This window comes from Protopterus annectens, chromosome 2.part1, assembly GCF_019279795.1.
Source record: "Protopterus annectens isolate FY-2018-M chromosome 2.part1, PAN1.0, whole genome shotgun sequence".
In the NCBI taxonomy this organism is placed as follows: domain Eukaryota; kingdom Metazoa; phylum Chordata; order Ceratodontiformes; family Protopteridae; genus Protopterus; species Protopterus annectens.
In genome coordinates this window covers 652233777-652256255 of record NC_056729.1, presented here as the reverse complement: position 1 = coordinate 652256255, position 22479 = coordinate 652233777, and the positions used below count along the sequence as shown (strand labels likewise).

Below are 22479 nucleotides of genomic sequence, written 5' to 3'. Positions count from 1 at the left end.
TGGCAGTCGGATGGCTATCCGACAACATTGTATAATTAAATCTTTGCCCAAAATAGCTTAATGCAAAATCGTACCGATGCTTAATAGTGCGCTGGTTAAATCTAGGACAAACCGACAACTAGCAACGTCGTGGTCAGGGCCTAGGCAAGGAATACAGAAATAATGAATGTCCTTATGAAGTATTTGCTTCCCACAAGAAAAGTACAGTTGTGTACCTACCATAAATGTAGATGTTCGAGTGTTCACCCTGCTGCAGTCATCACACTTGGGTTATCCTGCCGTCAGGTGGTCCCGCAGTCGGCCAGAGTTCCAAAGTCTTGGTCCGGCATCGGTTGCTGTCGTTTCCTCCCTGACGTCCGTGCGCCAGGGGTATACAAGAGGCATCCGGCGCCATTTTCTTCAGTTTTTCTTGCCCCAGATGTCAGGTGCCCCCAATAAGTAGGCAATACTTATTTCTATATAAAAATATACAAGTAAAAATAAAACAATACTTTCAGTCACAAGCAAATACACCACAGAGGTTGTATAGGATAGAAAGGTATGGATAAGTCCAGCTAGTTCAGAGGGGATGGAGGGAGGGTAACCTGGACTACAGCAGGGTGAACACTCGAACATCTACATTTATGGTAGGTACAAAACTGTACTATGTTCATCGTGTTACCCTGCTGCAGTCATCACACTTGGGTTGAATCCCAAAGCTAAGGATGGGTGGTGGAGTTAAACAGGGTTAGAAGAAGCTAGTAGGCCCTGCAAAACTGCAGTGGCAAAGCCAGCTCTAGTATTAGAATATAGAGGTAAGTGATAGTGTTCAGTGAAGATGTGCACTGAACTCCAAGTTGCAGCTTCCATAATATCCTTGGTTGGCACCCTCCTGAGAAAGGCTGCTGATGTAGCTGCAGCCCTGGTGGAGTGGGGCCTAATGCTAGCAGGTACCGGTTTCCCATGATGCGTGTAGCAGAAACGTATGCAATGTCCTATCCATTTTGAAATGGTCTGTTTTGAGATAGCTTTTCCTTGTGATCCTGCAGCATAGGCTACAAAGAGCTTGTGAGAGTTTCTGAAAGCCTTAGTTTTATCCAAGTAGTAACGTAATTGTCTGTGAATGCCCAAAGAGTGCAGGAGTCTTTCTCCTTTGTTCTGGATATTTGGAAAAAAGGTGGGCAAATGAATGGTTTGGTTTAAGGCCACACTGGATACCACCTCTGGCATAAAGGAAGGGTTAGTTCGCAGAGAGACTCTGTCTTGATGAAAAATGAGGAAAGGCTCCACTGCCATTAGTGCCTGTAGCTCGGAGACTCTTCTAGCTGTAGTTATTGCTAGCAGCAGGGCAGTTTTCCATGAAAGAAACTTTAAATCAACTGAGAAAGCTGGTTCAAAGGGCGGCAGTGTAAGTTTTTCCAGAACAAAGTTGAGATCCCAAGTAGGTGTTGGTGCTCTCCTGGGCGGTCTTATGTTCTTAGCCCCTCTGAGGTACTGTCTCAGGAGTGGATGTGAAAATAAAGGAGGATCCGTGTTGTAATGAGCTGAAATTGCTGCGGCGTGGATCTTAATAGATGAAAAGGAAAGTCCTTTGTGCAACATCTCAGTTAAATACTGTAGAATCTGAGGAATGTTTGGATCAAGGGGATTTTGGCCTTTAGCCTGGTTCCAGGCGCAAAATCTTTTCCATTTATCTGAATAGGTTTTCCTGGTGCTGGGCCTCCTGGCCTCCAGAATGACATCCATAACAGCTTTGGACAGAGGTGTTGGTTGATTGTTTAGGTAATTTGCCATGCAGCCAGGTTTAAAGTCTTGAGCTGGCTGTGTAGAATTTGACTGTCTCGCTGGGTGAGCAGGTGAGAAATTTGTGGTAAAATCCATGGTGGGCCGTGGGCCATGTTCTTTAGAATTGGATACCAGTGCTGGCGTGGCCAGTCTGGTGCAATGAGTATCATTTGTGGCCTCTCTAATCTGACTTTCAGCAGCACCTTTGCTAGAAGAGGCAATGGAGGAAAGGCATACACTGTTAATGTTTTCCAACTGAATGAGAGGGCGTCCACTTTCCAAGCTTGTGGGTGGAATGTCCTTGTACAAAATTTTTGAAGTTGGTAGTTTTGGGGGTTGGCAAACAGATCTATGTCTGGGCGTCCCCATTTTTGAGTTATCATTGCAAATACCTGTGGATCCAGTTTCCACTCATGGGGATCCATGATGTTCCTGCTTAGGTCGTCTGCCAATGTGTTTTTCTTTCCTGGCAGGAATTGTGCTTGTAGTTGAACTTGGTAAGACAGTGCTGTGTTCCACAAGGTCACTGCTTGCCTGCATAGAGGGTAGGAATGTGTGCCCCCTTGCTTGTTGATGTACCACATTACTGTGGTATTGTTAGTCTTTATAATTAGTTGTCCTGGATGTAAGAGGTCCTTGAAAGCTGTTAGGTCATTCTGTACTGCTAGCATTTCCTTTTGATTGATATGCAGATGCCTTTGATCTGTAGTCCATTTGCCCTGAATGCACTGTCCTGCCATGTGTGCTCCCCAGGCATAGTCCGATGCATCTGTTGTCACAGTTTGCCTGGCTGTGGGTAATGTGAAAGGCTGACCCTTGCTGAGGTGACATGCCTGTGCTCACCATAGAAACTCCTGTTGAAGGTAGGTCAAGCTGTGGCTGTGCTGAGTCCAAAAGCTTTTCAGGTACCATTGTAATTTCCTCATATGCAGTTTTGCAAATGGTATTAGCAGTATGTAAGATGCCATGAATCCCAAGGCCTGCAGAATTTTTCTTGCAGGGAGTTGGGTCTTTGTTGCCATTATTTTGAAGTATTGAGTCCGCTGTTGTTGCTTGTCTGGCGTGAGATAAGCCATCTGGGCCGTTGCATTCAAGCTGGCACCCAGGAATATTATGTTTTGTGAGGGCACTAGTTTTGATTTCTTTTCGTTTACTGTGTACCCTAGGCAACTTAGAAGGTGCATGACAAATGCCAGATGTTTTAAAAGAATGTCCTTGCTTTTTGCTTGAATAAGGCAGTCGTCCAGGTATGGGTATATTTGAATTCCTCTTTGTCTGCAGTATGCAATTACTGGTGCCAGGCATTTTGTGAAGACCCTGGGCGCAGTAGATAAGCCAAAGGGCAGTGCAGAGAATTGATAATGGGTTGAACCTGCAATGAAGCAGAGGTATCTTCTGCAATTTTGTCTGATAGGGACATGCAGGTATGCCTCCTTGAGATCCAATGTTACTAGCCAAGCCTTCTTGCCCAGCATGGGAAGAAGCTGCTGTAGTGTTAGCATCTTGAATTTTGGTACTTGCAGATAGGTGTTCAGAATTGAAAGATCCAGAATGGGTCTCTATGCTTTGTCCTTTCTGGGGACTAGAAAGAGTCTTGAGTAAAATCCTTGTCCTTGCTCCTGGTAGGTACCTGTTGAATGGGTCTCATGTCCATGAGAGCTGTAATTTGTTTGTGTGCCTCTGCCCATTGATTTGGTGGCAGGTTTGGCATTCCTTTTATCCTTGGCAAGGTATGAAAGTGGAATCTGTATCATTGTAAGACAATGTTTAGGACCCATTTGTCTTTTGTGATGATGTGCCAGTTGTCTGCAAAAAGTGCTAATTGTCCTCCCAAGGGAGATGCAAAGAGAGATTTGCTTGGTAGCTGGAGGGTTGAGTCATTGTGTTTGTCTTCTGCTAGCTTGGGGCCTGTCTTCATCTCCTTTCTGGGTTGTGGCACCCCATTGGCGAGGTTTGTAAGGGCCTTGTGACTGACCTCTGCCCCTTGGGCGTCTGTATTTGCCCGTCTGTGGTCTGTCAGAAGCTGGAAAGGACCAGTTTTTTGTTGGCCAATTTCTGCTGAAACGAGGGGGTCGTACCTGTAAAAAATCCTTGACCGTCCGCATAGACTTTGCCTTATCCTCCATTTTCTTTAAAACCTCTTCTGCTTTGACACCAAATAAGACATCCTGCTGTAAAGGTGCATCCAATAATTTTGCTTTAACATGATCAGGTAGGGTTTGTTCTTTTAACCAAGCATGTCTACGTATGACAGACCCAGTAACAGCTGCTCTACAGGAAACTTCCAATTAATAAAATTCACATTGTAAAGTATGTTTGCCCACCTGTTCAGCTGCATGCAACAGATCCTGCATTTCCTTGAATTCAGCCTGTTCAGAATGTGTGCTCAGTTTTTGTTTTAATTGAGACATTAGGAAATGCTGATATTTCAGCATGTGAAACTGACAATTTAATGCTCTCATAGCCAGAGTAGCTGAGGTGTATATCTTCTTTCCCCATCTATCTAAATCTCTGGAATCCCTTTCAGAGGGTACAGGATTTTTAGCCATAGAAGTTTTAGCCCCTTTGGGACCCTGGGAAATTGTTTCTGGGTCAGCCAGAGGGCTTTTAAAAAGGAATTTATGTGTCAGGTACTCTGTAGTATCGGTCTGGTTTGGCTGGAGCAGGAGGTAGGAAGTCTGGATTTAGACTAGACTCTAAGTAAACATCATCCACAATATCTAAAACTGGAGGGATAGCAAGTGATCTGTGCTGGGGTAGTAAAAGAAACTCTCGGAGCCTTTTCTTAGAATCAGAGTAGTCCTGGCCTTCCCAGTGGAAATGTTCCCTCATGGTATGTAAAGTTTCCCCAAAGGAGTAGTCTTCAGGGGGAGATGCTGAGGGAATAGAGTCTTCAGCATCAGAATCTTCATAAGGGGGAAAAGCGTAATCCTGTTCCTCTGAGGAAATAGAAACCTGGTCAGAGGAAGCATAGTCCTCCTCTTGTCTTGGCCTTTTATCAGGAGGGGGATGGGAACCCCTGATTAGGGAAATCAAATCTTCAGCCATCTTAAGCATGTTTCTTAGGCATGGGGCCTTGAACAGGAGACTGAAGTACAGTCTTTTTTGGTTTTAATGGAGTTTTTAGCGTAGCATAAGATTTAATGGTGAGTGTAGTCGGTCTGAAGACACTTTCTGAAACCGAAGGCGTTTCTACTGCACCGGGATCACTGCACCGGGATCACTTTCTGCTCTGGTGTCGGAAGGGCCTAATGAAAATGGTTGCAACGACCTAGTATACTCTGCTTGAGAATCCGAAGCTGTCTGGGGTTCCATTTCCACGGTTGTCAGGGGCTGCGTAGGCGCCTCACTGAAAACCGGAGAACCGGCGACAGGCCCAGCAGAGGCCTCAGAGTCTGGCTTGGTTCTAGGCTGCCTGTCTTATCCTTGCGTTTTTTATGCATGCCGGTCGTCAGCTGCTCCGACGGCATGATATAATTAAATTTCCTACCAAAGTAATGTCGTGCGAAGTCAAAACAGCGTTTGATAGTTAGTTTATTAAACCTAGCACAAAACCGACAACCTGTGACGTCGTGGTCTGGGCCTAGGAAAGGAATACAATAAGAATGGAAGTCCTTATGAGGTATTTGCTTCCCACAAGAAATGCAATTAACTTTTTCTGACATCGGAATGAGGCAAGAAAAGGTTCCCCAACGGGGTACTTAGCTTTATTGAAGACTTCGGACTGAAATTCGATTAGAAAATTTCAGGTGTCGGCTGACCGGCACTTGCAAACTGCTTCTGCTTCGGGCACCGCACGGCAAGAAAGACTGAAGAAAATGGCATCGGATGCCTCTTATATTCCCCTGGCGCACTGACGTCAGGGAGGAAGTGACAGCAACCGATGCCGGACCAAGACTTTGGAACTCTGGCTGACTGCGGGACCGCCTGACGGCAGGATAACCCAAGTGTGATGACTACAGCAGGGTAACACGATGAACATTACAATTATTAACTTTTTCTGACATCGGTCTGGAGCAAGAAAAAAAGTTTCCCCAACGGGGTACTTAGCTTTTAATGAAGACTTCAGATCTGAAATTCGAACACGAAAATCTCAGGAGTCGGCCGTCCGGCACTTGCGAACTGCTTCTGCTTCGGGCACCGCACGGCAAGAAAGACTGAATAAAATGGCGTCGGCTGTATCTTTTATACCCCTGACGACCTGACATCATGGAAGAGGCGACAGCAACCGACGCAGGACCCAAGACTTTGGAATTCAGGCCGACTGAGGGCAACCTGCCAGCAGGATAACCCAAATGTAATGACTGCAACAGTGAAACACGAAGAACATCAGGCTTTGTACCACAAGAATGGAGGACTGCAATGGTTATCTCACCTCACAAGAGTGGACCATTAACTGTCCCAGGAAACTACAAACTTATTATTCTGACTAGTCTAATATACAAAGTCATGGAATGAATTATCATGGAAATGAACAACAAACACACAGGCAACCTTCACAGACACTGAACTCAATCAAATTTGCCTTTGTCAAGAGAACGCCGTGCCTACTAAACCTGGCAGACTTCTTTGAGAAGATCAACAAAGCAATGGATGAGGGAAAAATAGGTAAGGAGCTTGATACAATACTCCACTCAGGTATGGTTAAACTCACAGAATTGGTTATAAACCCCTACACAACTCACGGGATTGCCAGCTGGCTCACAGACATGACACAGGAAATCGGGTTCCTATTACATGAACAAACTTTTCAAAGTTCGAATGTCATATGGTCGACACCATATGATCGAACTTTGAAGTTTGAAGGTTAAATGTAACGTTGCCATATGGTGCAGAATGGGAGAATTTCCTTTTTCTGCACTGAAGTGCGATCTCAGAGGTGGTATATTTAAGTAGGGGGGGGTGTGGGGTGCAGGTGCTTTGAGCGTTAAGGTAAGTTTTATTTTTTATTTTGATGTTTTATTACATATTCAAAATTTCAAACTTCGATCATTTGTCGTCGAACATATGGGATTCCAAGTTATGAAACTTTGAATATATAATACAGACCCAGGAAATCAGGACTGTTGAAACCACCTCCACTAAGAGGCAGTCACCTCCAGTTGGGTACCTCAGGGCACCATGCTGGAACCGTTCCTACTTGCCATCTACTTCTTGGAGGTAAAATCTAATGTCAAGACTATTTTGGCTGAAAAGGTTCACAGATGACTGCAAAATGGGAGCTATCACAGAATCCCCTCCATGGCACAAATATCTTATAACAGTGTCTAACACAAACAAATGACTGGTGTCCAAATCACAGACATACTAAATGCTAAGAAATGCATTATAGTGTCTTTTGAGAAAACTGCCACCCAAGCTAATTACACCATCAATAAGTCGCCTTTAAAGGTTGACCCAGTAATCACGGATCAGGGAACATACTTGCACAGTAATCTGACTTTTAACCAATCTGTGACCAAGGAAGAAAGGTAATCAATCTATGTCGCCCAGCTTATTAGTTAGGGCATAGGATCCACGTCCAAGGAAGTCATAGTGCCAATTTAGTCGGCCCTCAGACCCATCACTGACTATAATGCTGTACTATAATCCTTTTGACATGTACCTGATCAGACACACTCAACAGCTGAAACACCCACAAATGTTCCTTATCAGGAGACTCTAGGTTATAAAATTACTGTCCTATATGGACCCCCATAAAGCTCTATCACTATACTTTGTCTCCCACAGGTTACTGAGAGGCATACAAGGCAATCTTGGATCCAGCTCTTAATGGACCTTTTGTTTATCTGCAAAATGAACAGCATCAGAACCAGTAGATCCAAGGATTTAAATTTTGCTTGTGATATAAATAAGACATGTTGGCAAAACACACGTGTCTCAGAGAATCCTCATGCTCTGCAACAGTCTCCCATGTGAAGAAGAGTCCATCCCTAACTCTACTTAAATACAACTTTTTTTCTATAAGTGTAACTTTAACCAACAGATAAGAAATTGGAAATTCACCTAGGGTCTTGCCCAACATGTCTCTAACAGACAGAGGCAGACAGTAAGGCCCCCACATGACCTGTAGAAACTTCCTAATTAACGTATCCCTACCTAAAAAAAAGTCATAAATAGGGACACAATTGGATTGGATTGCATGGCTATGGCTTATAAAAGCTCTGGTGGTAGTTAGCCTAGTGTATATACATATGAATTCACTCTCTCCCAACTACTTCCAGTCCACAAATTAATATACAAACCAAAACAAAGCAAAGCCCCATTATACTTACTGCATACATATACTGCTGCTAGACCATGTCAATCCAAAAACAAAATGTTCTTCACTACCTACAAACCAAACCTGTCAGCAGGAACCTCTCTTTATTCCAGCTATGTGGCCCACTCCTGGAACTCTATCCCCTTATCCCTTCAACATACTAGCAACCTTTCCAATTTCAAGACCAATCTAAAAAATGTCTGACACCTGTACCTGTACTTGGAGAACCCACAAAACAGATGCATGACCACTTGTTTACTATAACTATGCCTTTCTCAGTATGAATTCACTAACACCTGTGTATCTTAGCAGGTAATAATGGCCTATCATCAACAGAAACTCTCACTTTAATGACACCATACTGCTAATGTATGCTCTTCTAATTCTTCAGCCAATACTTACCATTCCAATCTAGTGTCCCTCCATAACATTCTCATCTCTCTAGTAATAATCAATTCTCTCTCCATGTCCTTAATTTTCCCTCCTGCACATTAATCCTCATCATGTCATTATATTACTCTCTATTTTAGCAGCAGAGTACTCTTATTTCTCACCTTCATATATTATTAGAAATATAGTCAATGTTTTGAATAAACTGTTTTAACAGAGGATGTCCACTTCTGCAAAGTGTCTCATTACTAGATCTACACATTGTATTCCTTTTTTAAAACACCTTCATTGCATCACTTGTAACATAGCCAAACTTTACATTTACATAAAAGTAATCCAGCCATATTAACAAGTTCACATTTACAAACATCACATATATTATACATCACATACATTGTTCTATAACATATAATCAAAGCAACAATACATAAATTGTTCAATTCCTGCCTTCTCTTAAACCCCATACCTCCTCCAAACATTTTCTGTATGTATTGTCCCCACAGTTTCCCATTTCCTGTTCTTTTATCACTGTTACAATACTCACCACTACGCACTGTATTCTTGATCACAATTGATTACATCAAAATTCTGTAAACGTATCTCAATTTTTCTCCCCTTGTACACAATTACTGTTTTTGAATCTGTTGTGGAGCTTTTCTTCTCGAGTCTCTACTGTTAAATGGCCAATGGCTCAGTCAAGACAAAGGACAAATAAAATAAATGAAACAGAATAAAATAAAGACAGTTTCAGGCATCCTCTGTAATTAGTTTAATTGGGATATCTTCTTCCCACAAAGTAATCTGTAACTAGGCAGTGGATGTAAATGACTTGGAACTGACATTTAGACTGGGACCAGAAAGACAAGCAGATTGCAATCAGTGCAGTGGTCTTTAAAGGGGCAAATCAAGCAGCTACAGCAAGAGTAGGCATCAAAGATGCGGGCAAAAAGTAATGTTGTGCAAGTAACCTTACCATAACAACAGACAGAAAAGTTGTGTAAAGTCTTACCATAACCACAGATGTCCCTCTCTTCCATGTTGCAGTATTCAGTATCAGTGGGTTTACTCGTCTTGCTACCCAAACGTCCAGCCAGTATACAAAAGATTTCAGTCACTACATGGTGAGTGGGACATCTGACGTGTCTAGCAGAGCATGGGCCATAAAAGTGACGTCTGCACGCACCAGCCCTCAGAACTGTAAGGCCCCAGATGGAACCAGTCCTAATAAGGGTAATGCCAGTCCTGTGCCATCCAGAGAGGGGAAATTAAGTATAACAGAAGGGGTAGCTGTGTGGGAATGAATACTGTAACATGGAAGAGAAGGACATCTATGGTTATGGTAACATTTTACACAACTTTTCTATGTCCTTCTGTTCACATGTTGCAGTATTCAGTACCAATGGGCGTATGCCAAAGCTCACTGTGTAGAAGGGGGAGGTGGCCTAGTACAGTTCGCCACGAATCCATGGAGGACAGCCCTGGCAAAACCAGCTCTGGCCCTAGAAATGTGGTCTAACTTGTAGTGTTTGATGAAGGTATGCACTGAAGACCAAGTGGATGCTTCCAGTATGTTGGAGGTACCCAAACCCCTAAAGAATGTCCCTGAGGAGGCCATTGCCCTGGTGGAATGTGCTCTGACAGTACTTTGCAGGGGGTTCCCATGATGTTTGTACCAAAAGGTAATAGCTTTGGAAAGCCATGTTGAAATTGTTTGTTTTGATACTGCCCTCCCTAGGGTCCTGGGGTGGAAGGAGACAAACAGTTGATCAGCCTGTCTGATGGACTTGGTTTTATGCAGTGGTCTTAGCAAAGCCTGAACTAGTCCTAGATAGAGAATCAAGCTTTTAAAACCTTGTAAATGTATGTCTATAGGACCATGTTGCTGCTTCTAGAATATTTCTAGAATCAAACCCTTTCCAAAAAGCCACAGATGAAGCCAATACCCTGCTTGACCCGGTCTGGAACAGATTTGTTATGGTAAGTACAACAAAAGATAATAGCCTTAGACAACCATTTAGAATAGCCTGTTTTGACACAGAATGTCCCTTCTTACCTTTACAAGAAATGAACCCTTGATCTGAAGATCAGAAAGAGTAAATTCTGTCAAGATAGTACCAGAGTTGTCTGAAGACACCCAAGGTATGGAGTGTCCTTTCTCCCTCATGTTTAGGTTCAGGAAAGAAAACAGGGAGGTGTAAAGTTTGGCTTAAAGAAAACTCAGATACCACTTTAGGCACAGAAGGATAATTTTTCAAAGGAAGTGACAACATTTTGAATATGGGCACTATCACAAAAAGATTTAGAAAGGAAAAATCCAGAACTGCTCTCTAAGCATTTTCTTTCTTTAGCACTAGAAACACCCTTGAATAAAACCCCTTTCCCACCTTAGGACATTATATGATGATGATGAACAGATGGAAACAAGAGAATCTGATCCGCAGGATAAGCAATGACTCCCTAGGAGGATTTTCTTCTCACTGCCATCTGTAACCTTGAATAAATATTTCTCAGAACCCATTTGTCTGAAACAATCTGTTGCCAAACAGATAAATGGAGATTTAGACTTTTTGGAAGAGAAAAGGGGCCAGGGTGAGAGTGAGGTCACAAGTTCTCTCTTAACAGTCAATCAGACTTGTTGAACTGCCCTTGCATTTGGCAGGCTTGAGACTTCTTTTTGGAACATCTTTGCCATTTCTTATTAAACATCCATTTACCTGGCTGTTTACTCTGTTTTTTTTTTTTTTTTGCTAAAAACGGATAGAAAGAAAATCAAAGAAAATCTCTCGGACAATTTGAAAAAGAGAGGGTTGAAAATCTTACAGATTCCTTGTAAGAGCTTGCCCCTTTGATCATACTTTTTGATTACATCTGTAGCACAGAGACCAAACACAATCTCTTTTCAAGGAGAATTTAACATGTCCTCCCCGCGGTTGGGTGGGCGTTTGAAAGACATGCGTAAATGGGCGTGCCTTCACTGAAGGTTGAACGTCGAGCTGGCACCTCGGCGTTCGTGAAAATCTACGGTCAATCATTAGCGGACCGGAGTTCTGCTGTGGTGACCCCTAACCGGGAAAAGCCGAAAGACAACAACATTCTTTACATCAATATGGAGGTTCTGGGAAAGCAGCCAAGCACGGCTCCTTAAAACAGTAACAGTGGCCATAGCCCTGGAAGAATCATCGAGAGTCACACACACCCTGAAAACAATGAGGAGTGACCCGTGCAACAGAAGAAACTAAGTTATTTAACACAGATTTTTCTTCACAAGAAGAAACTGTAGATAAAACATTCCTCATACATTCACAATTTGCCTGAACAAACTAACACGAGCCAGACAATTCAAAATTCTGAAACTCAAAGCTGCAGAAGAATACACTTCTCTCCATGTCTATCAATAATTTCCCCCATCATAATTAGAAAAAGGATTGGAATTGACTAAGTACTTAGCAGCGGTAGCGTCAACTAAGGCTACATCTGCTGGGTCAGGTTTGGGAACGGTACATGAAAATTTATAAAAACTGAGGAACTTTATACATCCTATCTGCCTTTTTAGGGACAGCTATGAAAACATAAAAACTGAGGAACTTTATGCATCCTGTCTTTTTAGAGACAGCTGGCTCACTAACAGGAAAATTGCTGGCAGTAAGACACACATCTTCTAAAGCATATAGGACAAGAGGAACGGTGGATGTTCTGGAAAATCATTCTGCAACAACTCGTAGCATTTTCTGAGGGACTGAGAAACCTGTTTTCTCCCACTCAAAAGATTGGAACACTCTAGCAACAGTCTCAGAGAAAGAGAAACACCCAGAGGGAGAATCAGAAACTCAGCTCTCCTCTCATCCTGAATCAGAGATCGAAAAAAAACAAAACTGATTCGGTTTCTGCATCTTCCTGTTCAGATTCAGAATCTTGAATCTTTTTGGGAAAAGAGGTATCACTCTTTCTTTTACCAGAAACTACTTTACAAGAAGATCAATAGCCTGATTTAAACCCTGAGCCAGTCCCAGTAAACTACTCCTATCCAAAGAAATTTGAGGAGGAGTAGATACATGCTTGGTTTTCTGTTTCATTTTGACAGGAAAAATGGGACCAGCTGGGTTACTAAGGGTGGCAAAAGTGCTGCTAAGATCTTATTTTTTGGGCAGCATCAAGGTCAGTGACTTTTATATTTCAGATGACAATTTCATTGCTGTAGTCTTCCTTAAAGTGGAAGAGATGGACTAAGTCTTTTGCAAGTTCTTTTAAATTATCTACTGAATTTCACCTTCTTCTTATCACTTTTCTCTTGCATATTACCGGACCTCATGGACTAGCTTACTTGGTAACACAAAAGAAACTTTTTTTTTTTGTTTTTTAGGTAAACTTCAGCCTTCCATAACCACAATACATAGTTTACTACTGTTTGACTGAAGATATCAATGAGCATGAGGTATGATGCAGGCATTTCTCTTTCAAAGACGCACATGAATCCCTCAAATGGAGTGAAGACAAAAAGAATGCACCCAGAAATGTTGATTTTATATGGGAATCTTGTGCCACTAACCAAGATTTTAAGGACTGCTGGTTTAAGGCCTGAAGTACAGAAGGTGAAATTTCTGAGTGGAAACAAAAACAAATAAGTAAAACACAAATGCTAGGATTAGTATTGTGCACAGTGACCTTCCTCAGTGATGATATGAGCGTTACCTATAGATTTTGAACTCTTTTGTGTGTTACCAAAGAACATTAAAAAGTGTAAAAACATTCACTCATACTTTGTGTTTTTTGGAACGATAATTGCCAAATTATCAGACTGATTCAAATACAGTTCTGACACCACTTCTGGGAGAGAATAAAGGTTGGTTCTAAAAGCCTGATCTGTCTGACAAAAAAAAAGAGAGAAGGCACTGTGTACTTAAATGTTTTTAGTTATGAAATCTTACACGTTACAATAACTAGGAATACAGATTTCCAAATTGGTGCAGAAGAAATGATGCCATCTGCAATGCTGATAACCCATGATGGAGCAGAGAAAGTAGAGCTGTGTACACTTGCCATAAATGTAGATGTTCGAGTTTATTCACTGTTGCAGTCATCACACTTGGGTTATCCTGCCAGGGGTAACCCTCAGTCGGCCCGAATACCAGAGGCTTAGTATTTCTGTGTCGGTTGCAGTCGCTCCAGGACTGATGTCAGGTCGTCAGTGGTATAAAATCAGGCAGCCGACACCATTATATCAGTTTTTCTTGCCCCAAATGTCAGGGGCCCCCAAATAGGGAGCTAGGTTATGGTGGAAGAACACCACCAGTAGAAAGTAAATACCAAAAATTCCCTGTAAGGAGGAAGGAAGAGAGAGGAAGAGAGACAAGGGGGATGGAGGGTGGGAAACCAGGACTGCAACAGTGAATACACTCGAACATCTACATTTATGGTAAGTGTACACAACTGTACTATGTTCTTCATGTTTCACTGTTGCAGTCAGCACACTTGGGTTGATTCCCAAAGCTGAAGAAAAGGGTGGAGGCAGTCAAGGAGACTGGAGGCTGGCTAGGATGCCCTGCAAGACTGGGGTGGCAAAGCCTGCCCTGGGTTTGGAGAAAATAGGCAGGTGGTAATGCTTGGTGAAGGTAGGAACAGAAGTCCATGTTTCAGCCTCCAGGATGTCCCTGGTGGGGACCCCTCTGAGAAAAGCTGCAGAGGTGGAGGTTGCCCTGGTGGAATACATCTTGACCCCCTTTGGGGGTGGTTTCCCATGCTGTTTGTAGCAGAAAAGGATGCAGTGTGCTATCCATTTGGAGATAGTTTGGATATGGCCTTGCTCTCTGCCCCTGCTGCGAGCTGACTAGCAATTGGTCAGTTTTTCTAAAAGTTTAGTCCTATCTGGATAGAATCTGAGCTGTCTGTGCACCTCTAGAGAGTGCAGAATCCTTCCCCCCTTGTTTTGTGGGTTAGGGAAAAAGTGGGCAAATGAATGGATTTGGTTGAGAGCCGCACTGGACTCCACTTTAGGCATGAAGGCTGGGTTAGTCCTGAGAGAGACCCTGTCAGCATAGAAAATGAAGTGTTCTACAGCCATGAGTGCTTGTAGCTCTGAAACTCTTCTAGCTGAAGTGATGGCCAGAAACAAGGCTGTTTTCCAAGAGAGGAATTTTAACTCTGCTGAAGCTGCAGGCTCAAAGGGGGAGGGGTATGGTGAGCTTTTCCAACACAAAGGTAAGGTCCCAAGCTGGGGTAGGAGCACTTCTGGGTGACCTTAAGTTGTTAGCCCCTCTTAGGAACTGTTTGTGAGAGGGTGTGAGAAGAGAGGTGTGTAATAGAAGAGAAGGATAGACCCCTGTGTAGTAGGTCTGCTAGGTAATCGAGGATGAGAGGTAGGGAGGGCTGAGCTGTTTCAGCTCCCTTAGCCTGGATCCAGGTGCAAAACCTTTTCCAATTGTCAGCATAAGATTTTCTAGTGCTGTGGTGTCTGGCCTCATGTATAACATCCAGGACTTGTTTGCTTAGGCTGGCAGCTGGAGGAGAGGTCAGGGAATAAGCCAGGCTGCCAAGTTCAGGGTCTGCAATTTTAGATGCATGAATTCTCCATTCTTCTGGGTCACGAGTGTTGGGATCTGAGGTAGGTGCCATGGTGGCAGGGGTGACAGGCTGCGCAGCAGTGGGTACAAGTGCTGGCGTGGCCAGTCTGGGGCAATCAAGACTGCCCTTGGTTTTTCCTCCCTTATTTTAAGCAGTACCCTTGAAATGAATGGTAGAGGGGGGAAATGCACAGATTAAGAGGTTTACCCAATGGAAGGATAAAGCATACACTTTCCAGGGCTTGCTGTGAGGTTCCCTGGTGCAGAATTTGTTGAGCTGATGATTGGAGTGGGAGTCAAAGAGGTCCACCTTCGGGGTGCCCCATTTCTGGGTCACAAGATTGAAGGTTCTGTGGTCTAGCTGCCACTCGTGTGGGTCTAGTAGGTTTCTGCTTAAGTTGTCTGCCAGAGTTTAGGGAGCATGGCAGGAATTGTGCTAGCAGGTGTATTTGCATGGCTGAGGCAGGTACCAAAGGGTCATGGCGTGCCTGCAGAGAGGATAAGAGCGAGTCCCCCTCCCTGCTTGTTGATATACCACATCACTGTCATGTTGTCTGCTTTGATCACTAGAGGCTCTGGGGAGAGTAGGGGTCTGAAAGTCGTCAGGGTGTGCTGAACAGCTAGCATCTATTTTTGGTTGATGTGCAGATATATTTGATTTGGGCTCCAATGGCCCTGAATGCACCTGCCATCTGGTGTGCACCCCAGGCATACTCTGATGCGTTTGTGGTGAGGGTCTGGGTGGCATGGGGTTGTGAGAAGGGAAGTCCCTTGTTATGGTTGCATAGTGCTGCCCACCAAAGAAAATCTTTCCTTAGTCAGGGTATCATAGGTATGATAGTTTCCAGGTCTTGAGAGTGTTGGCACCAAAGGCTTTTTATGTACCATTGTAGTTTCCTCATGCAGTCTGACATATGGAATGAGCAGAATGCAGGAGGCCATGAACTCTAGAGCTTGCAGGATTTTCCTTACAGATAATTGGGTTCTGGTGGCTAGTTGAGAGAAGTAGCCTGTCAGGTAGGCTTGTTTTTCTGGAGTAAGGGATGCTTATCTGGGATGCTGTGTCACAGCTTGCTCCCAGGAATACAGTTTTTTGTGTGGGGACTAGTTTTGATTTCTTTTCGTTGACAGTATACCCCATGGAGGTCAGCAGGTCCTTTACAAAGGTCAGGTGCTGTAACAGCTTTTCCTGACCATCTGCCTGAATCAGGCAGTCGTCTAAGTAGGGGTAAGTTTGAATATTTCTTTGTCTGCAAAAAGCAACGGCTGGAGCCAGGCATTTTGTGCAAACTCTGGGAGCAATGGATAAGCCAAAGGGAAGCGCAGAAAACTGAAAGTGCATAGTTCCTGCCCTGAAACGTAGATATTTCTTGCAAGACTCCCTGATTGGGATGTGTAGGTAGGCCTCTTTTAGGTCCAGGGTGGCTAACCAAGCATCCTTGGAAAGCATAGGAAGCTGCTGGACGGTGAGCATTTTGAATTTTGGTATCACCAGAAAGGTGTTTAGAATGGATAGATCAAGGATTAGGTGCCAGGTGCTCTCTTTTCTGGGTACCAGGAGGAGTCTGGAATAGAAACCTTGGCCTATCTTGTCTGCAGGAACATGCTGTACTGGCCTCATGGAGAGCAGGGAATGGACTTGTTTTTGGCCTCTGCCCACTGGCTTGGAGGAAGATCTGGGAACCCCTTTGGGATTGGCAGTGTGTGGAAATAAAACTTGTATCCCTGGGACACTATGTTGAGGACCCATCTGTCGTTGGTAATAGAGGCCCAGTTGTTTGCATGGAAGGAGAGCTTTCCTCCTAGGGGCACAAGCAGGTGGGCAGAGGTAAGGGGTGGAGGTGTAAAGTTATTGTGAGTTCTTACCATAAGGGGGTGGCGTAGCACTACCTGTTTTTGAAGAGTAGGAACTCCATTGCTTAGATCTCTGCATTCCCTGGGACTGCTGTCTGAGGAGTCTGCTTCCCCTGGGTCTTGGCTGAGCTGGCATGGAGGGGGCCAGAAAGGACCAATGCCTACTGAACCTCGGAGGCTGGACCAGTAAAAAGTCTAACTGTCTGCATACATTTAGCTTTTTCTTCCATCTTTTTTAAGACCTCTTCTGCCTTGGTGCCAAACTGTCTTTGTTCAATGGTGCGTCCAATAATTTTGATTTGACATGGTCCGGCAAGGTCTGTTCCTTAAGCCAAGCATGCCTTCTAAGGACAGAACCAGTGACTGTTGCCTTGCAAGATGCTTCTAGGGAGTCAAAGTCACATTGCAAGGTGTGCCTAGTAACTTGAATTGCAGAATGCATAAGCTCTTGTAATTCTTTATTTTCTGCACAAGCAGGAAAGGAAGATATTTTTTGTTTGAGGCGTTCCATGGTATGCTGCTGATATTTCAGCATGTGGAACTGACAATTTAATGCTCTAATAGCAAGAGCTGTGGAGGTGTATACTTTTTTACCCCATCTGTGTAAAACTCGGGAATCCCTATCTGAGGGGGTGGGATTCTTAGCTGAGGTTACTTTAATTCCTTTAGGTCCTTGGAAGATGATCTCTGGGTCAGCAATCGGATTTCTGAAAAGGAATTTATGAGAGTCAGGGACTCTGTAGTACCAGTCAGGTTTCCTGGGTGCAGGAGGTAGGGTGTCAGGAGTCAAACTGGATTCTGTAAAAACATCATCCACAACGTCCAGGACAGGAGGAATGGCTAAAGGTCTGTGCCGTGGTAAATCAAAGAATTCCCCGAGTCTCTTTTTTGACTGAGGATAGTCCTGACATTCCCACTGGAAATGCTCCCTTAAAGTATGTAGGGTTTCACCAAATGAAAAATCCTCGGGAGGAGAGGCAGAAGGAATGGATTCCTATGCATCAGAATCCTCATAAGCAGACAATGGTTGCATGTCTTCATATTCAAAAACCACAGAGTCATCGGACTCTTGTTCAGATAAAACTACTGGGGACAAGTCTCTTTCTTTTTGAAGGGGTAGCCTGGCTCCCCCTAATAAGTATAATAAGGTCTTCCGCCATTTTAAACATTTGAGATTGAAGCACGGAACAGGTGCCTGAGCTTGGGCTGTCAGTTTAGTAGGTGTAGTTCATACCCTGGGCCTTAGAAACTCAGTAGTTTTAGAAATAACTGAAGACGCGAAAGAAGTCGGTTTGTGTAGAGTATCAGTAGTGTGAACAGCTTCCTTGGAAGCCTGCTCAGCGGCTCCAGACCCATCCAGGGTAGAGACATCCACAGGATCCTTAGTCAGAGAGTCTCACTGCATACCGGACTCTGAATGGGTCTCGGTAAAGGCCTGCGAATCCACAGAAGCGGGCATCAGGGGTTGCGAAAGCGCCTCACTGAGGACCGGAGAACTGACTAGCTTAACGAAGCTTCATCGGCAGTTTTGGACCTGTGCGGTCTGTCTCTGTCTTTATCCTTACGTTTTTTTTGGAAGATCGGTAGTCGGATGGCTTACCGAAGCCATATCGGAAAACGAGGACTGAGAGCGAAAATATTTAGCTACAATAAGGGCCTGATGATGTATAGTTCTGGCGCTGAACAAAGCACAAAAACGACAGTGAGGGATGTCGTACTCTGGGCCTAAACAGGTGATGCAGTAAGAATGGAAGTCTCAGTGCGGTATTTGCTTTCCACAGGCAAGACAATTAACAAAACTTTTTTCTGACATCGGTTAGAGCAAGAAAAAAGGATCCCCAATGGGGTACTTAGCTTTAGAAGACTTCAACTTCAATTTGAAAACGAAAACTCAGCTAGCAGCTGACCGGCTCTTGTGCTAAGTGCTTCTGCTTCAGACTCCTTGGCAAGAAAGACTGATGTAATGGCGTCGGCTGCCTGACTTTATACCACTGACGACTTGATGTCAGTCCTGGAGTGACAGCAACCGACGCAGAAATACTAAGCCTCTGGTATTCGGGCTGACTGAGGGCTACCCCTGGCAGGATAACCCAAGTGTGATGGCTGCAACAATGAAATACAAAGAGCATATGGATGCTAACAGGTATGCTGGGGGAAGACAGAGGAGTTAGAAGAAAAAAGGTAGAAAGTCGTTTCCTGTCTGACTACATTCCAGGTATGGAACTCATTCTGGCTCTAGTGTAGGCAAAAAAAGAGAGAGACAGTGAGAGAGAAAGAGCTGGGCAGGTGGATCATCTGCAGTGCAGTTGTGTGAATGACAGTACATACATACAAACCATAATGACATATCTTCACACAGTAAATTAAAGTGGAGTTCTGGGTAGTCCAAAATGAAAAAGCCCCCATCTCTTCACCACTTTCCTTTGGAGACTAAGGAGGAATAAGGGACATGGAACATGGCAGATGACATGGAGAACAAAAATACATTAAAACAGAAAAAAAAAGTCATAGCAGTTGTGGAAGCGGTCTCAATCAATAAATTCAGTTACTACAGTGGTCACAGATGGGCAGTCCTGGACTGGTGCCTCCTGCACCCAAGGCTGAGGAGCTAAAAAAAAATCTTCCATTGAAGACCTTGTAATACTGCCCTGCTACAGTTACTAACATTTTACATACAGTAAAACCAATAAGCATATTTATTAAGCCACAGTATCAGCTACAGCTGTTTAAAAGATTGTCATTACTGCACTCACACCTCCACAGCAGCCAGACACCCCCCATACCTCCACCCTACTTATGGTACTGGATTTTATATTGTAATTAATATGGACATCCTCTTTTTTGTATTTACCCTTGCAAGTTTTAAACATATGTAGTTAACATGAAGCTGACTTCAGTGCGAAATACAACTGGTATGAAAAATAGTTAGTTACTACTTTTAGGTTTCCAAAAAGCAATGTCTTTCGGCTTTTCCTGGTTGGGGCCACATCAGTGGATTACCGGTTAACAGATTGATTGGCAGTGAAGTTTTTATGGTGTCAAGTTGCCAGCGCCCAACCTTCACAGAAGGCACACACATGCACGCACACGCACCTACCTGCATGTCTTTAAAACTTACTCGATTGCAGGGAGGACACAGACTCCACACAGAAGGCACTCCAGTCCAGAATCGAACTGGAGTACCTCTTGCTGTGAGCCGACAATGCTAACCGCTGTACATTAATAAAAATACGTTTTTTTTCAACATAGTCATGACATCATTCACTAGATAAAGCAAACTCTTTGTCAATACAACAGCTACAGAAATACTGAAGTTAAAACTTCTAAAAACACATGCTTGTGGATACCCAACAAAATTAACAGCACAGCAAAACTGGTGCTCTTCTTTGAGGTAAAGCTTTGATGTTAACCATGTATACAGTACCTACCCAGGTATAGTATGCGTCATTACAACATATGAAACAATGTTATATAATATGACCATACTTATAAACAGGTTACTACTTGCCTCAAATTTTCTATACAGATGCTGGAATAAGTTAAACATTGGGATGGGTCATGAAAATAAGCTGCAAACAGGCAATGCATGGCAGTCATTACCATATTTTCCTTGTCTTTCTTTTTCCAGAAATGTCTACAGGTTATGTATGCCCACTGATTTTCTTTTTTAGGAATGTCTACAGCTTATGTATGCCCACTGATTTTCTTGTGTATAGCTGTCTGCTAACAGCTCTAAAAATGCCTCAATTGCTAGAAACAAATCCAACATACAAAAAATAAGTGCAGTCTTTACATTAGAGTACACCTATAACAAGTCAAACTGCCCATAAAACTTTAAGACAAGTTTAAATTTAATGTTAATTTTCTTTACTGGTGTTAATTAATTCTGATTGTGGAACAGAATACAAGAATTCCTTAACATGCTGAACAGCCTTAGGGTGGTCCCCTTCCTAGGTCTGCTTACTTGTTTCCCATGCCGCTTTGCTGCCAGTTCTTTACATCTGGGGACTGGTATCCAGAAGTGGGCTGAGACTGCTGCAGCAGGGGACTCTGAGAAGGTGCAATTCGTGGTGACATAACTGGGCTCCCAGGACTGAGGTTTGGAGCAAATGCTGGGTCAGCTGGTTGCTGATTTATACCTACATAAAACACAGTGTAATAAATGTCAGAAAAAAGGAGCTTTTATCACAGAATGTCCATACATAACATATAATTTATTTTTTTTAATTCTGTGGAATTTTCAGTCCACTACTATACAATTTATTCTTAAAGACAGCGACGTTCACAAAACTGGATAAAAGTTATGAAATGTAATGCAAAGAAAAAATACAAATGTAAATAGCTTTACAAACATACATGACATGTAAAGAATAATCAAATATGTGACTGACTACTGGCAAAAACAAAGTTTGCTCAGTGGCTGTAATAAACTATTTAGTAAAAAAATGCATTAGCAGTGGGAAGAACAAGGGGTCAATACTTCCTGAAATGGATTGGGGCTTGCTGCTTTGGTCTGATAACAAGCATGGCAAAAAATCCACTCAAAATATATTCACAGAGTATTATAAAAGTAGTATCACCACATGCAGAGAAAGCTTAGGGGAAGGGGAAAAGCTACTCACTCTGAAGAATACAGCCTCAGAAGTGGAACCCCCAACAAATGTTTAATTACTGTGTTAGTCCTGGAGAATGAACCAAAGTGCCTGGTGTGAGGATATGACTCTCAGCTTTCTGATCTTCCCAGCATCAAAGACAAGTGTCTACCTGCTCAGCCACTGACAGTGCACTGTATATAAAAACTACATGCGCGCGCGCGCGTGTGTGTGTGTGTGTGTGTGTGTGTGTGTGTGTGTGAGAGAGAGTGTGACTGTGTGTGTGTGAGAGAGTGTGTGCATGAGAGTGAGTGTGCGTGTGTTTGAGAGTGAGTGTGTGCGTGTGTAAGAGAGTGCGAGTGTGTGCGTGTGTAAGAGAGTGTGAGTGTGTGCGTGTGTAAGAGAGTGTGAGTGTGTGCGTGTGTAAGAGAGTGCCAGTGTGTGCGTGTGTAAGAGAGTGCTAGTGTGTGCGTGTGTAAGAGAGTGCCAGTGTGTGCGTGTGTAAGAGAGTGCCAGTGTGTGCGTGTGTAAGAGTGCCAGTGTGTGCGTGTGTAAGAGAGTGGCAGTGTGTGCGTGTGTAAGAGAGTGGCAGTGTGTGCGTGTGTAAGAGAGTGGCAGTGTGTGCGTGTGTAAGAGAGTGTGAGTGTGTGCGTGTGTAAGAGAGTATGTGTGAGAGTGCGAGTGTAAGAGTGTGAGTGTGTGTGTGTGTGTGTGTGTGTGTGTGTGTGTGTGTGTGTGTGTGTGTGTGTGTGTAAAAAAGTGTGAGTGTGTGTATGTGAGAGTGAGCGTGTGTACGTGCCAAGTGAGTTTGTGTGTGTGTGAGAGAGAGAGAGAGAGAGACAGAGTGCCAGGATCATGATCTAAAGCTAAATGCCAAGAAATTCAGTACTGTGACTTTTGGGGAACATGAGCGCCTAAGCACCTGTGCCTCCATCTCACAGATGGCACCCCCACTTCAAAAAAAAAATCATTAGGGACTAGGGCACTTCTGCTGATAATAGTTCATAGGCAAGTACTTGGCTACAGACCATTACAAACCTAATCAATAACAGACACCCAA

General features: G+C 43.5%; 1 protein-coding gene across 4 annotated transcripts in view; it reads right to left on the bottom strand.

The window, feature by feature from the left end:
• Positions 1 to 22479, bottom strand: part of NCOA1 (nuclear receptor coactivator 1) — a 1171950-nt gene that overhangs the window by 88570 nt on the left and 1060901 nt on the right. For all 4 annotated transcript variants that reach the window (XM_044062390.1, XM_044062389.1, XM_044062386.1 and 1 more), the window contains exon 17: positions 20792 to 20966. In XM_044062390.1, the coding sequence (XP_043918325.1) occupies positions 20792 to 20966 (175 nt within the window). The remainder of the gene's footprint in view (positions 1 to 20791; positions 20967 to 22479) is intronic.